This window comes from Enoplosus armatus, chromosome 18 (assembly GCF_043641665.1).
Source record: "Enoplosus armatus isolate fEnoArm2 chromosome 18, fEnoArm2.hap1, whole genome shotgun sequence".
NCBI classification, from domain to species: Eukaryota; Metazoa; Chordata; class Actinopteri; order Centrarchiformes; family Enoplosidae; genus Enoplosus; species Enoplosus armatus.
Genome location: NC_092197.1, coordinates 12,789,813 through 12,803,487, shown reverse-complemented (window position 1 = coordinate 12,803,487; position 13,675 = coordinate 12,789,813). Strand labels below are relative to the sequence as shown.

Genomic DNA, 13,675 nt, shown 5'->3' with positions numbered 1-13,675 from the left:
TGTGGAGGTGCAATACTAAATCACTGGAGTGCTCTTTTAACACAGAAATAAAACAATAAAAAACATAAAATATAACACATATTGCTGCTGTCTGAACTTTGCATCTTTGAAAATACAGCTGTCTGAGACTTGCAAGACTTGTTTTGCTCGACATGATCTGAGCCCTTAGGGGGGGTGAAACACAACAAAAACACACACTGTAGAAAAGCACCAAACGGTACTTAAAGAGGCAAGTGAATGCAAAATATGCAAGGAATACACATTGAAAACTTTAGGTGTACAAAATGGGAGGCCAACATGCTCCTTCCATAAAATTCAGGTTAACCTCTGGCCTTGTGGCACACATGAACAATTGAAAGCCCAGTGATACTCCTCTCTGGATTAGAGGGCAACAGAAACCTGTCTAGTCATGCAAACATGTAAACCTTAATCTCCACTCTTTAGTCTGGGAATTAGAAACTGGCTAACAATCAGATTATCATTTCCCCTCATAGAACACAGCCGCCCTCATTACAGCACTAATGCACGATGTCCTATATATTACAGTGGGGATTATCATCACTCACAAACCATCGCTGGCATGTACGCATAGCAGGTTATACGGAAATATTAGCTGCCGAACACAAACTGGGCACATTAAAAGGGACACAGTATAGTAAACACTGACGAAATGGTGATGTTTCCTCACTGAATTATGATAATGTGTGATTGGTGATATTCTGTTGAGACATTTCCACTGCTCACTCCTGCACCACAGTGTGTAGATATTCCAGGCTTTTAGAAAACTCAATGAGGCATCCTCTCGTCTCTCTTATTTCTATAAGTTCTTCCCTCTTCTCTTTCCCTTTATTAATCTTCTTCTCTTCATCTTCATCCTACCTTTTCCCCATTTTCCTTTTCTGTCTTTCTCTTATCTATCTCTCTCCGTTAATGCTCCACTCAAACGGCTGCTTCTGGTTTCCTTTAGCTTGGAGCCAATTAGAGGCACATCACCTTTCCGTCTTTGTTTCCGCGGGCTTTCCACCAAGTAAAGGGGAAAAGCAGGGAGAGATCAAAGTCATGTCCAACCCCACCACCCGCAGGAGCAAGCAGGCTCTCTCTGTAATTGTCCAATAGGGGTTTAACTGACGGATGCCTATAAAACAACACAATCAATGCCAAATGTCAGCAGCCGGCCTCCTTGTTACAGAACAGTACTGTCGAGTTTATTCCCTTGCGTCTCCTAGAGCCTCAGTCTTTTTGTTTTCTCTCTTCTTTTCCTCCAGCTATTTCTTGACTTCTACGTTTATGTGTTTCTTTCTTCTGTCTGTCTGTCCATCAAGCACTCCTTGCACACGGATGTTCAATGTGTGTAGCTTAAGTGTGTGTGGACAGAAAGGTAAAAGCTTATGATTCTTTGGGAAAATGGGTTTTGTTGCCTTTTGATGGAGTTAAACTTGGCTTTCTGTCAGTAGTGAGGATTGTGGATCACTGAGGGTTAAGCTATACGCAGGATGTAGTATTCCCTGTCCTTCGCTTCTTGAATGTCCTTGAAATCCTGGATATCGAGAGCTTCATGAAAGCAAATGATAAGAAACATCATGCACCTAGAGATGCATGATGTTTCTTATTTGTTATTTGTCATATATTTCAATATAGAGATAGATACATATGAGGTCATGTTGTTCAGTTGATTGTCTTTCAGTGACCACTCCGAGCTTGCTGTAGATGCTAATTATTAGTGACATTTTAAATGTACCCTGGCTTCTAGAGGAGAGGCAGATAAGGTGGGTAGTGTTGACATCCAACCCCAGCTGGGCACCCACGCAGGACAAAATCCTGAGGAAGCCCTTGACGGTCAAAACATTGCCTCATTAAATACTTGGGAGCTTGTAATATCCAGTGCGGGGACTCCCTCTCTTTTTTCCTTTGCCAGAAGAGAAGAGTCACCAGTGCACTCCAGCGGGGACAGAAAAACACCTGAAGTCGTTTCCACTGCGCAGCTGAAAGGCTGGAGGTGAGGGAGGAAGCGCCTCAGACATTATTAGCTTTTTGTAGCTGCAGATGATGAAGAACTACAGGATGAGATACCTTGTCCTTTTCCAGACAGGAAGCATGCACGCACACGCACACACTCTGTCTCTCAGACTCTCTGTCTGTGTCTCTTACTCAATCACACAAGCATCGATGCAGACAAACTGTATTTATCTCTCTGCGAAACCTGGATCCGCTTTTCAAACCCAAATCCTTTCGAGTCCCTTTCCGCATCCACTTTGCCTTGAAAGCAACTGAAGTTGAAAAAATAACTAAAATTCAAAGATTTAAGATTGAAATTACAGCCGTAGCTTTCTAACTTAAGCTGGAGATTCAGATGACTGAAATTAACAACAAGATCAGCGAGATCGTTGCAGTAGAGAAGACTCACTACTCTGTTGGTCTGGTTTAACTTTTCTTTCTAAAATTTGTCACTTTTAATTTGTCATCATTATAACTGACGACCAGCACAGACTAAAATTGAGAAGCCTGCTACCTGCTACTTGTTCTTCGCTAGCAAATAAAATGAGAGCGCAGAGAGACAAAAGATTCGATAAGAGATTCATTAGCCTTAAAACTTCCAGGTGGACAAAATCCAGGTGTTTTGCACCAACCTGGAACTGGATCCAAAATGGAACCAGCTATCTGAACCCAACCCCCAACCCTCGCTGGGCCACACACACACACACACACACACACACACACACACACAACAAAACAAAGAACTCATTACAGCCAGCCAGTCCTTCTACTACCTTACTGTTACTCTCTGGGCCTTCTGCCTCCTTTGGGCCCGTGAACTCTCTCTCTCTCTCTCTCTCTCTTTCTCTCTCTGTGAGTGAGTGTCTCTCTCTTCCCTCAGGCGCTTTGTTATTGGACTGTGTTTGCACTGGGCCGCTGGATGGGTTTGCTCAATAAATGGCATTTTTTCGGGCTGCCCGGGCTATTAAAGGTGGAGGGGTGTGTGTAAGGTTTTGGGGGTGGAGGGGGGGCAAACCTGCTGTGTGAGTGAGTGAGTTAGAGAGAAGCACAGAGGTAGAGAAGTTGCAAGAGACTGCAGAATGAGGTAGCTATGCTATAAAAATAACACATTATCAAGCAAATGAGGGAAGTGGCTGACTGTTGATTAACATTGCAGCTGGCTGCCTCTGTCAGTGGACCAGAGCCAGTGGAAACGGCTGGAATTGAGAAGAAGAACCACACTGTAAAAATGATTTAAAACCAAATTTGTCAGTTCATCCATTTGTTTAGGAGGAGGACAACAGATCTTTTGTTGCTCCTCAGCGCATTTCTACACTTTCTGTCGGGTTGAAAGTGTGAAGGGTGCACACACGATGCTTTGTTCTCCACAGACAAGCACAGATGTGTTGAAAAATGACATTTTCATTTCAAGAGTGTGAATGAAGGCAAGGGTCTGTGAAAGTGATTGTGACGGAGCTTTGTGTGCTTCATGGCATATATATATATATATAGACCAGACCAGGACCAGGGAAAGAAAGACGTCAAGTACACAAGATGTTCGGCATTCAATTAACTAACCCGTATCTGATAGGTGGCAGACAAATAAAAACGAGTGTCCAGTTTATTAAAAGATGGAAGTCTTTTATCATTTTTTGCATTTCAGTGTCATAACATAGGAACATGAAAATGGCAGATGACGTAAATAATTACTTGAAATGTGAAAAAGGTAACATCCATTTTCAACATCACACTTACTGTCACAAAGATTGACATCAGTGGGTCATTCAAGTGGACTCTTCTGGTGAACATGGTAGATGTGACTCCATGACTGTAGATGCTGTTTGGAGGATGGGCGCACAGATGGAGGGAGGGAGGACAGGAGTGGGAGAGAAATGAAACCCACTGTGCTGTGGTCCAATCGATTTTGAGGAAGAGCAGAATCTGTCCTGTCTGAACAGACATTTGTTAAATGTCAAAAAAAACATGGAGAAAGAAGAAAAAAAATACCAGATGTGAAGAGAAGTCTGATTTCCAGCAGGCTTTCTCCAGCTCTGGCTCCCTTTTATTGTCTGTTTATTTGTTGAGCCGCTAGTTGCAGAGGGACTGGATAACTGGAGGCTCCTGGGGAAGATCAGATTTCATGTTGCGATCTGCCTCCCTCCCCTTCCTCCATCTCTTCTCTGAATGCCCTTCGGTAACATCCCGCCTTCTGTGATATCTCTTTTATGTCACTTAATATCCCTTTCTCTATCCCCCTGACCATTTCTCCCTCTTTCTGCCTGCCTCTTTCACTCAGTGCTATTCAGCCTGGAGCACACTATGCAATATAAAGGCTGATTTTAAGCTCAATTTGGCCATGACAACTTATTTTCAAGTTCCTGGAGAGACGGCACTTGTCTGCAGAAATATAGGACACATCGCTACAGACAGTCGGCAGGCGCCATCTTTAGGGTTTTCATTTGTCGCAATTGTGGTTTTATCAAACGCGTTCCATTACAACAACTGAGTTTTAGATAAATCTGAATGTGAGCCTGAGCAGGTGGGCAGAAACGTGAATGGAAATCACTCATCTGCAAAAAAATCTGTCATTAAATGTGTGATGCTGAGTCTTTCTCACAGTCAGTCAGAGTTTTAAAGGCCTTTTGTCCGCAGCTGCATAGTCCCTTTCTGTTTCAGTCCATTGTTAGACCTCTCTTCTTTCTGTCAGGCGGCAGAATCCAAGCCAGCAGCTCTCGGCCTGATTCTCCTCCTAAGTACCTACCCGGTGGCAAAATGGAGACGAGAAATCCAACTCTCTGGCTTTTCCAGCTCCACCTGTGCCCCCAGCAAAGCACTTAAAACACATATTGTCAAGTTAAAGATAATTTACATAACTTTCCAACGATGCAGAGGCTCAACACGGCTTAACAACCACTTTGGATAGTTTCTCCCAGAATTATGCAATTTTCTGGTTAGGCCAGCAATCTGTAAGTATTCAACAGAAAGTTTGTGCAAATAACCCTGACTGCAAGATAACTAGGCCACACTGAAGGCGTGTGATGTTTGCTCCGGGCTGATACTTTGTCTGAGGCGGCTACAAGCCAAATGGGCAATTTGACTCAAATATAAACACATGCTTATGTTATCAACACATCAAGAATGAGACCAGGAGCACTGTGGTCCAAACATTTGACACTCTGGTGAGTAAAATATCAAAAAACTCCAGCTGAATGGGAACTTGGTACACCTTATTGAATATATTTCTCTGCGCTAAAAGCACAAACTTGAGTGACGGAGCTGTTTGTGAATGTAGGAGGAAGAGAATATGAAGTGATTCCGTGTGTGCTGCTTTGTTGTGGGATTTTGAGCTTCCTCTGTGGTGTCCACATGGTGTCCACATGGTCCAAACAGTCTCAGTTTTCTTCTTCTTTCCCTCATTCTTCTTCTTTCCCTCAGCTCTCTCTGTTTTGCGTTTTTTCTCTCCGAGTGCTCCAGTTTTACATATCTTCCTGTGTCATTGTCACTGCAGATCTCTGTCATCTGGCCCACTTTATAGACCTATAAATGGCAGAGCGTGCTCGGGGCAAAGTGGTTGTGATTGGCTTCGAGTGACAACTCAAGAAGTATTTTCTCTTGTCACATCTGTGAGGAGAACGTGCGGTAGCTTGCCTTGTTGCATTTGTGATGTGTGTGTGTGTGTGTGTGTGTGTGTGTGTGTTAGTGTGTATGTCCAACAGTATAAAGCCAGAGGAAGGTTTTAGACATCAAACTATAAACTGTAGCAGTCAGCCTCCTTGCATATACACATACACATCTGAATAATAGACATTTCCCCAAAGTAAACATTTCTAATTACCTCTGTGTATTGTATCTCTGTTGTACATCAGTTCTCCTCCTCTGCCTCCAAATGAATATATAAAAATGTAAATACAGATATTTAGAAACAAATTTCCCATCTCATACACATGTAGAGCTGAATACATACCCACTAATTGACTGTTGAATTTCGATAAAAGGGCATGTTTGCTCGCGTGCACTCTGCCTCTCTGCCTCATCCCGTTCTCTGTCATCCATTATTGATGCTGTAGCCCACTTGTTGCAAAACTAGAAACTGACTGTCGTGACGCGGGGTGTCACATTCCCCGCTCCCCCCACCCAGTATACCAGCCCACTATGTCCACACAGAAATGAACATGCACATACTCATATCTGCACACTAACTGCACACACCCTAATCTGATGGGTAAACCATTATCTACAGTATAAATGGAAATGTAGGCAGTAAGCACCCAGAGCTACTCAGTAAGGCAGCATGATCTGATCAGCAACTCGTCCAGGCTGCAACTAACGAACATTTTCAGTGTCGGTTAATTGTTTTTTCTATAAAATGCTTAAGAAATTGTAAAAAAAAAAAAAAAATGGCATTCATAATTTCTTTGAGCCCAGGGTGAGCAATTTGCTTAAATTCACTACCAAACGTCAGATAAAGAAAATTGTTTTTCCAGTAAATGCACTTGCCCAATGATGCACCATTTCTGAAAACCTTTTCATTCAGTCTGCAGCCTCAGCTACAGGTTTTGAAAGGAAGAAATGATAAATGCAAAAATACAATAATGGATGAAAACAAACTTGTTAAAGTGGAGTGCCCAAATAAATCTTACATATGGGAGGTAATGATGAAGCTTTTAAATACGTACATATGGTCATTAACCAAAGCTCAGGAGAGGGATTAAACTAAAATTTGCAAACAACACAAATATAGTCAGTGATGTTACAGTGTCTGTATGGGATGTTATTCTGTAAAAGTTCAATGTATTATGTTAACAGGTTATAAAATGAGATGTTTACCGTGCAATCAGGGGATCCTGTTCTTCCAGTGTTGTCTTAAGAACTTGACTTTCACATTTGAAGACAGAAGCATCTGTGGCTCCAAACAATGTAGAAGGTGAGCTTAAAAGAAAAAAAAAACTACCATGACTCACATAATCACTAATACCTGCAACTAAGCAGTTATTGTGTAACATGATGACATTTTACCTTGGTATCGTTGTTATCGTTGTATAGCCTGCCCAGGTTTGATGTGTTGGATTTAGTGAGGCGAGGACTGTTTGCTCTGACTTTGACTTTAATCTGTAAATGCTCTCGTAGTTTACCACTCAGCGCCCCTAAACAGTCACTTACAAGCAGCAGATGATTAACAGTACGCACAGCAGTGTAAACAACACTACAGGAGGCTCGGCTATATGCTCGGTCACGTGGCTCCATCTGCCAGAACAAATTTAGGTTAGTCACCTATCATGTGAAACAGAAGCAAATATCTAATTGACTATAAGCTAGAAAATGGAGGTTGTATATAAAACTGAATCCAGATCAGTTCAATACAATACTGTGTTGCTTTTGTCAATTTGACCCTTTTTACTTTTTACCCTTTTCAGGTTTTATTTTCTTATTTGATTTTAGTGATAGAGAAGTTTGGATTTGTGCAAAAATGCAATAGGTTTTTCTGGATTGGAGGATAGCTTCTGATTCAGTTTATTATTGGACACCCACAGTGAGCGTTTAATTTCTGATTGGATAGCCTCAGAGAAAGAATTATAATTAAACATCTAGCAAAAAGAGGCATAAAGAGCCGCCGCAGTGCTGTGACAAATGATTGACGTGGTGTTGTCCCCGCCCCGCTCTCTGCAGTGGATTGGACAGTCGCCAGAGGACAAGGTGTCTCAAGGAATCCAGGTGTCACCAGAGACGCTTTGGCGTAGTGCACGCACACACACACGCACACACACACACACACACACACACACACATTGCAAGAAACCTTACACACAGTACTATTTACTCTTGACACACACTTCCTCCTGCTTTAGGCCTTGTCATGGGATCTTAAACACAACGAAGACGCTGCTCTTTTAGTTGCGCTCCCTGGTAGCGCAAACACACATAATGTAAACAGCACACTCGTCCCTCAGTGGAAAAGCTGTTCTTGTTTCTTTGAAAGCTTCTTCTCTCGTGCACTGCGTTATTGGCCACAGTGGGGATGCTACTCCCTGCTGTTGATGTGTGGCTGTCTGTCTGTTAATGTGTGGGCACAAATGTGTTCTTGTATTTATTATGTGTGTGTGTGTGTGTGTGTGTGTGTGTGTGTGTGTGTGTGTGTGTGTGTGTGTGTGTGTGTGCTTCTGCCAATTTGCCTTGAGAGTGACCTTGTATTGAAAACAGAGAGCAGTGATCTATACGAGGACCTGTGGTGCCCACAGTCTGCTCTCAGGGGCCAGAGCAAAGTGGAATAATTTTATTACTGCTGCACCACGCCAAGAGATATTCATAACTCTATTGATTACTTAAGTGAATCCACGGTGAGGGCGCCCATCAGAAGACCTCTATAAATCTCTCAGCAAAGGATGGCTGAACCTTTGTCTGTACTCTGAATCTGTGGCAGTTTAGGCAGCCATGTACACTGGTGGAGGCTGAAACTACCCTTCACTCAGACAAGCTTTCACCTAGCTGAAGTCTACCTTCAAGCTGCAGTTTTCTGTAGCAAAGCAAGGCAGGAAGCAGTTTCATCAGCACCAGCAAATGCCACAGCTGTAACCCATCCATTGTCAGATTTTGTAAACTAAAAGTTATGTTATTACAAAAAGGACAGTTTCTTTAGTTTTGGTTGTTGAAAATGAAATGAAAAGATCCACACATTTCCTCCTGGGCTTGGAGCAATAGTGCTGTAATAACTTACATGTGCATTCAGTTAGGAGTGTGATCTTGTTGTGTCTGGTTACACATAAAAAAAGCATCCAGCTACCTGCCATCTCTGCTCTGTCTCCTGAAGAGAGAAGGCTTCCAGAAAACCAAACAGATGGCCTGACTGTGTGAGGAGACGTAGTGCTCCACACAGTGGAAACTTCCAGTGTTTTACACAGACACAATTAGCAGTAATGAATTGAATTAGCCTGCCAAGGTAGCGATGGCTTCAGTGAAAAACACAACACAGAGAGAATCAGATTCTCCTCTGGCAGACACCTCGAGGCATCTCGCTTCAAGGCCTCCGTTCTTTCACGGGGAGAAACAGATGTGTTAGGTTTATGGAAGTGTGTGTGGGTGAGAGCTCAAGTGAGTGATTTTGGATCAGAACATTTACGTGCCTGTGTCAGTGTGTGTTCGTCTGCATGAGTGTGTGTGTGTGGCCGTCCAAAAGCTGCATGCAGCTGTGCTGGATGTACTGCTCAATCCACTGAGTTGTCCCCCTGTTTCACTCACTCTGTGAAAACAGGAGCCTTGTGACTGATAATTGTATAATCTGTCACTTAGAGCTTCCCTGTTACCATGGTTACTTACTGTACATAAAGTCCAGAACACAGTGATCTCAAACTGTCCTCTATTGTCTTTCCAAGAAGCACAAATTAGCTTAAAGTCACAGTGAAATCACATATTTCAGGTCACATATTTCCCTGTTGTTAGTTAAGGGGGAGAACAGATAATAAATAAATAAATTAAACCTCCTGACATCCAAACACACACCTCCCGTCATGATACCGCTCTGCTATCTACTATCTGACCTGTGAGTTACGATCAAGTACAGGTCAGTTGTTCCAAATCACGTTTGACTGGAGAAAAATCATTAAAAAATATTTAAATGTTTTACAAGAAGAGAAAACAGCTAATTTTATATAAAAACACTCAAAGAGTGATATATATTTCACATATATAATATATATATATATTATATATAATAACTGAACGATGAGAACACACACACACACAGGATTAGAACTTGGACATTTTTGCTGATGTAAGTCATGCGAATTTGATAGCTGCATTGTTTGTGTTGTCCAGGTTTACTCGCAACAAGCTTCTCCAACTGCACAGAGACGTTAGCTGTAGCTAGCTGGTGACCTGTGTTAGTGCGACGGCCGAGACTCGACTGAAAAGTACCAGAAACTCCAGCTTGTGTACCCGTGCCCTGTTTATAGATAGATCTTACCTGCACAGATTTCTTTACTAAAGCTGAAACATTTTCATTTCATTTTCAAGTGAATTTGCGTTGCACCGCTTCGCTGACATTGTATACTATTCAAATCTAAAATTTGCTTCACATTCACTCTGAACGCTTCTGCACCAATTAGTGGGTTCCTTTTTCACATTACATTGCATTGAATCCAAACAGAGTGAGTTTGTCCTATTAGCATGGCTAAAGTATAGAGCTTGTAACCTAAAGATGTGTGTATCAATCAATCAATAATTATAACCCCTCCAGGATCAGGTTGTTCTCAAACAAACAAGCCCAGCATATACAATGTAAACGTTTTATAGGAGCGGCTGGTCAGCCACTGGAACAGCTGCTCTGTGGTATGTGCACGTCAGGGGAAAGGAAAGGTTCTTGTTAGCTTTGATTAGCATGTATGGGCTGCCAGTCGATGTTGTCGATTGGCCTGTCAGTCAGTCTGGTAATAGGCCAGTCACAGAAAAGCAACGCTATAGTGCATTAACTGTCAGTCACATGTGAAGGCAAGAGCCAGAGAGAGTTGAAGAGAGTGAGAGAGTGTGTGTCTGCAACTCTCCAATGTCATTCAGGACAAAGAACACACATGCACACACACACACACTGACTGACACACATGTACTGTGCATACATACGCACAAGCTGGAAACAATTGTGATGCATGTGAAGAGGAAGTGTCAAACAGCCCGGCTCTGTCTGGACTCAAGATTAAAACTAAAGTGGCATGTTTCCAGAAATACTGCAGGAGAATTACATCCCCTCCCCCTTGTCAGCGGAGTGTTGATCATAGTTACTAAATCTCCGCCGCCTGCGAGTGTGTCTGTGTGCATTAAAGACTGCAAGACGATTTGTGGGAGAAGAAATCTTCACAGAGCGTCTGAGAAATCCACTGTGATATAAGAAATGGCCTGGAGCTTAGGGTATATATTAGAATAATTGCAGCGTAGTTTAGATTTTATGTCATGTTAATGTGCTGTGCTATTTCTGGCTGAAATTCAAAGGACAATTTAAAATGCACAGCCTTGTAATAGACAATAAAATAATGACATTTTTATCCTGCTTTCGCTGCCTCCTGCCTAGATGCTTCTCTGTGTTTACTCTTCGTATTTCTCCCTGTCACTGTATTTTTAAATTCTTGTCTTGGCTGAGGCTCTTATGTAAGTGACTTAGCTGGCAATGTGGCATTTCATTTTTCATGTGCTGTGTTGGTGATCAGAGACTAGCTGGCTTATGTCATCCCTCTCCAACTGAGGAGAAAGATTTAAACATGAAGCTAAATGCAAAGATGAATCTGTAAACCTTTCTCACTTTCATTACTTCAGTTTTTCTTCTGTGCTCTCTTGGTCCAAGTCTTTGAAAACCTTTCCACTCGGTGTCTGGGCATGAAGTCTGACTCTAAGATTAATGAACTATCCAGTTAATACGTACATCGTTAAGCTAATACATGCAATGTGTCAAATAATCCTAACCCTAATGCATAGATACTGTAAATCAGTCATGCAATCAAAAGACAAGAAAGGACGCTTTAAAGGTATTGCAGAGGGGATGAAGGACAAAACTCTTACAGTAGCACTATTGAAACATATCAATCCATCAGACTTAACAGCCAGTATATTTTAGAGCACCAGAGGTTAAATTGAACGTAATAGTGGCTATATCCAGGTTAAAGGGTGTTATTCTATTCAGCTGGATAGATTGGTATTGACTGTGGGCCATTTTCTGTTGCTGTTTTAGTCTCAAGGCCAGACCTCTTGAGAAAAAGAGCTATCTGCCAGTAAAAAAAGCCATTATCTCCTTTTCCCTCCGCAAAACAAAAAGTGCCGTCTCACTCCCATCAACTTATTTTTAACTCACTTTAAAGTGGAAGCAGGGCAGGATTCGAGCAGAAATTGTTAAATGCATCCCTGGTGAGAAAAGATTTTTTGTAGAATATGAGGGAAAACAAACTCCAACTTATTCTCACTATATTTTCAGGCGGAAAACCAACATGTAAGTTTATTCATTTTAAACCAGCGATAACTAATTTTGTTGCCACTTATCATCTTTTAAGTTACTTGTTAGCAAACAGTTACTTATTTACATATCCAGCAGATATGGAGCAACATTAGCATTCATTTGGAGTTCCTGTTTCTGGCCATCTGGTGAATATTTACTCTCTTTTTTAGCTTTCTTTTGGTCTCCACTAACTCCTGAACCCTTTCACAAAGTGTCTACAAATGTTAAAGGAAAATTCTGGTATTTGAATCTCTACAATGGAAGTGGCGAGTGCTAACTCAGCATGAGCCACATGGCTCAATCTTGTGGAGACTTTACTTTGTTTAATTTGTGAGCCACAGAGGTAAATGTGAATGTTTTAAAGCAGCATTGGAGCAGCAAATTCAGAACACGAGTCTGACGTCATTCGGGGGACTTAATGACTTTCATGGAGGTGATAGCTTCTGTCTGGCCAGTGCTCACTTGGTACATTAATGTGGATATTTTTTATACGGGTGTTCATTTGTGGTCAAGGCTGGACGACAGCAGAAATGTGTCTGCTAATGCTTTCAAGTCAGATGTAGGCAGCGCTGCTATATTTTGACGCCGATGTCACAGTCACTCTTTTTGTCTGCGCGAGGGCTGATTCATGGATCTCAGGCGGAACATCTGACCGAGGGGACAGCAGGGGTGGGACATCACATATGAGTGTGTGTGTACTCATCCGCGTTCGCATGAATGAAAATGAGTCTATTTTCAATCTGGTAGCGTAATTTTAAGGCGTGGAGCATCGACTGACAGAGGAAAAGAGGGCAAAACAGATTTTTAAATAAACTCATCGGATGAGTAATGAAGAAAAGGGCCATAAAAGGCTTGCAGTCATAAGAGCGACCGCCACAAGAACAAGTGAAGTATTTTCAGACCGAGAGTTAATTTTGCTCTGGAGGCAGAGCCTGTTAAAGCATATTGAAGACATGTGCCACTTGGTGACTCAAACGAAACAAGGCTGGGTCCCATATGGTTGTTAAAGAAACAATCTGGATAACGCAGGTACTAATTTGGATCTCGGTCACATCTGCTGGAGTGCAATGACGGACCTTTTTCATATTCCTCTTGGTGGTTCAGTCCTGACTTTTCTGTTAAAATGTGAGGAGTGAGAAATGACATAACCTATCTTAACATAATGATTAAAAAAAGAAAGATTCTTGTGTCTGGATGATGAGGCTAAAACCATGACTTTCTAAAAAAGGGCCAAATGCAGCTGATAACACCTCAGACCACAACAAGGCTATCAAAAGAGTTGACAAAGTTGTACATTAAACAGGCTTCAGAGAGTGTGTGTGTGTGTGTGTGTGTGTGTGTGGTAAAAGTGAATTTGTGGACTGCAGACAGCTTGTCAGCTCCCCCATTTTGCTGTGAGACCTGTGTGCTGTGTTATTGATGACTTCAATTAGAGACCGAATCACCCCTTGAAGGCATTCACACTGAGCCTTACCTGTTTATTATTTCTCCTCACCATCTTTTCCCATGGGTAACGCAGCTCTCAAGGTGCACAGATAAATGCAATGTGTTGCTGAGGAGGCAAAAAAACAATCAGACTGGATTTGGCTGAAAGGACTGTGTGGGGAAAAAAAGCACAATAAGGTTACTAGTTTTGACTCTTTGCTATCTACTTGATTGTCTTTAGTGCTTTTCTCTGTGCTGCATCACTGTAAATTGAATATATTTGGGTTTTGAACTTTGAATTGATTG

The 13,675-nt window shown here is 42.0% G+C and overlaps 1 protein-coding gene across 7 annotated transcripts in view; it reads left to right on the top strand.

Annotated features, from left to right (window-relative positions):
- The window catches only part of bcr (BCR activator of RhoGEF and GTPase), a 76,418-nt gene that overhangs the window by 8,236 nt on the left and 54,507 nt on the right, over positions 1-13,675 (top strand). The window contains exon 3 of one of the 7 annotated variants that reach the window (XM_070924289.1): positions 7,114-7,125. The exons of the other annotated variants lie outside the window; for them this stretch is intronic. Within the exon in view, the coding sequence (XP_070780390.1) occupies positions 7,114-7,125 (12 nt within the window). The remainder of the gene's footprint in view (positions 1-7,113; positions 7,126-13,675) is intronic. 7 annotated transcript variants of the gene reach the window in all.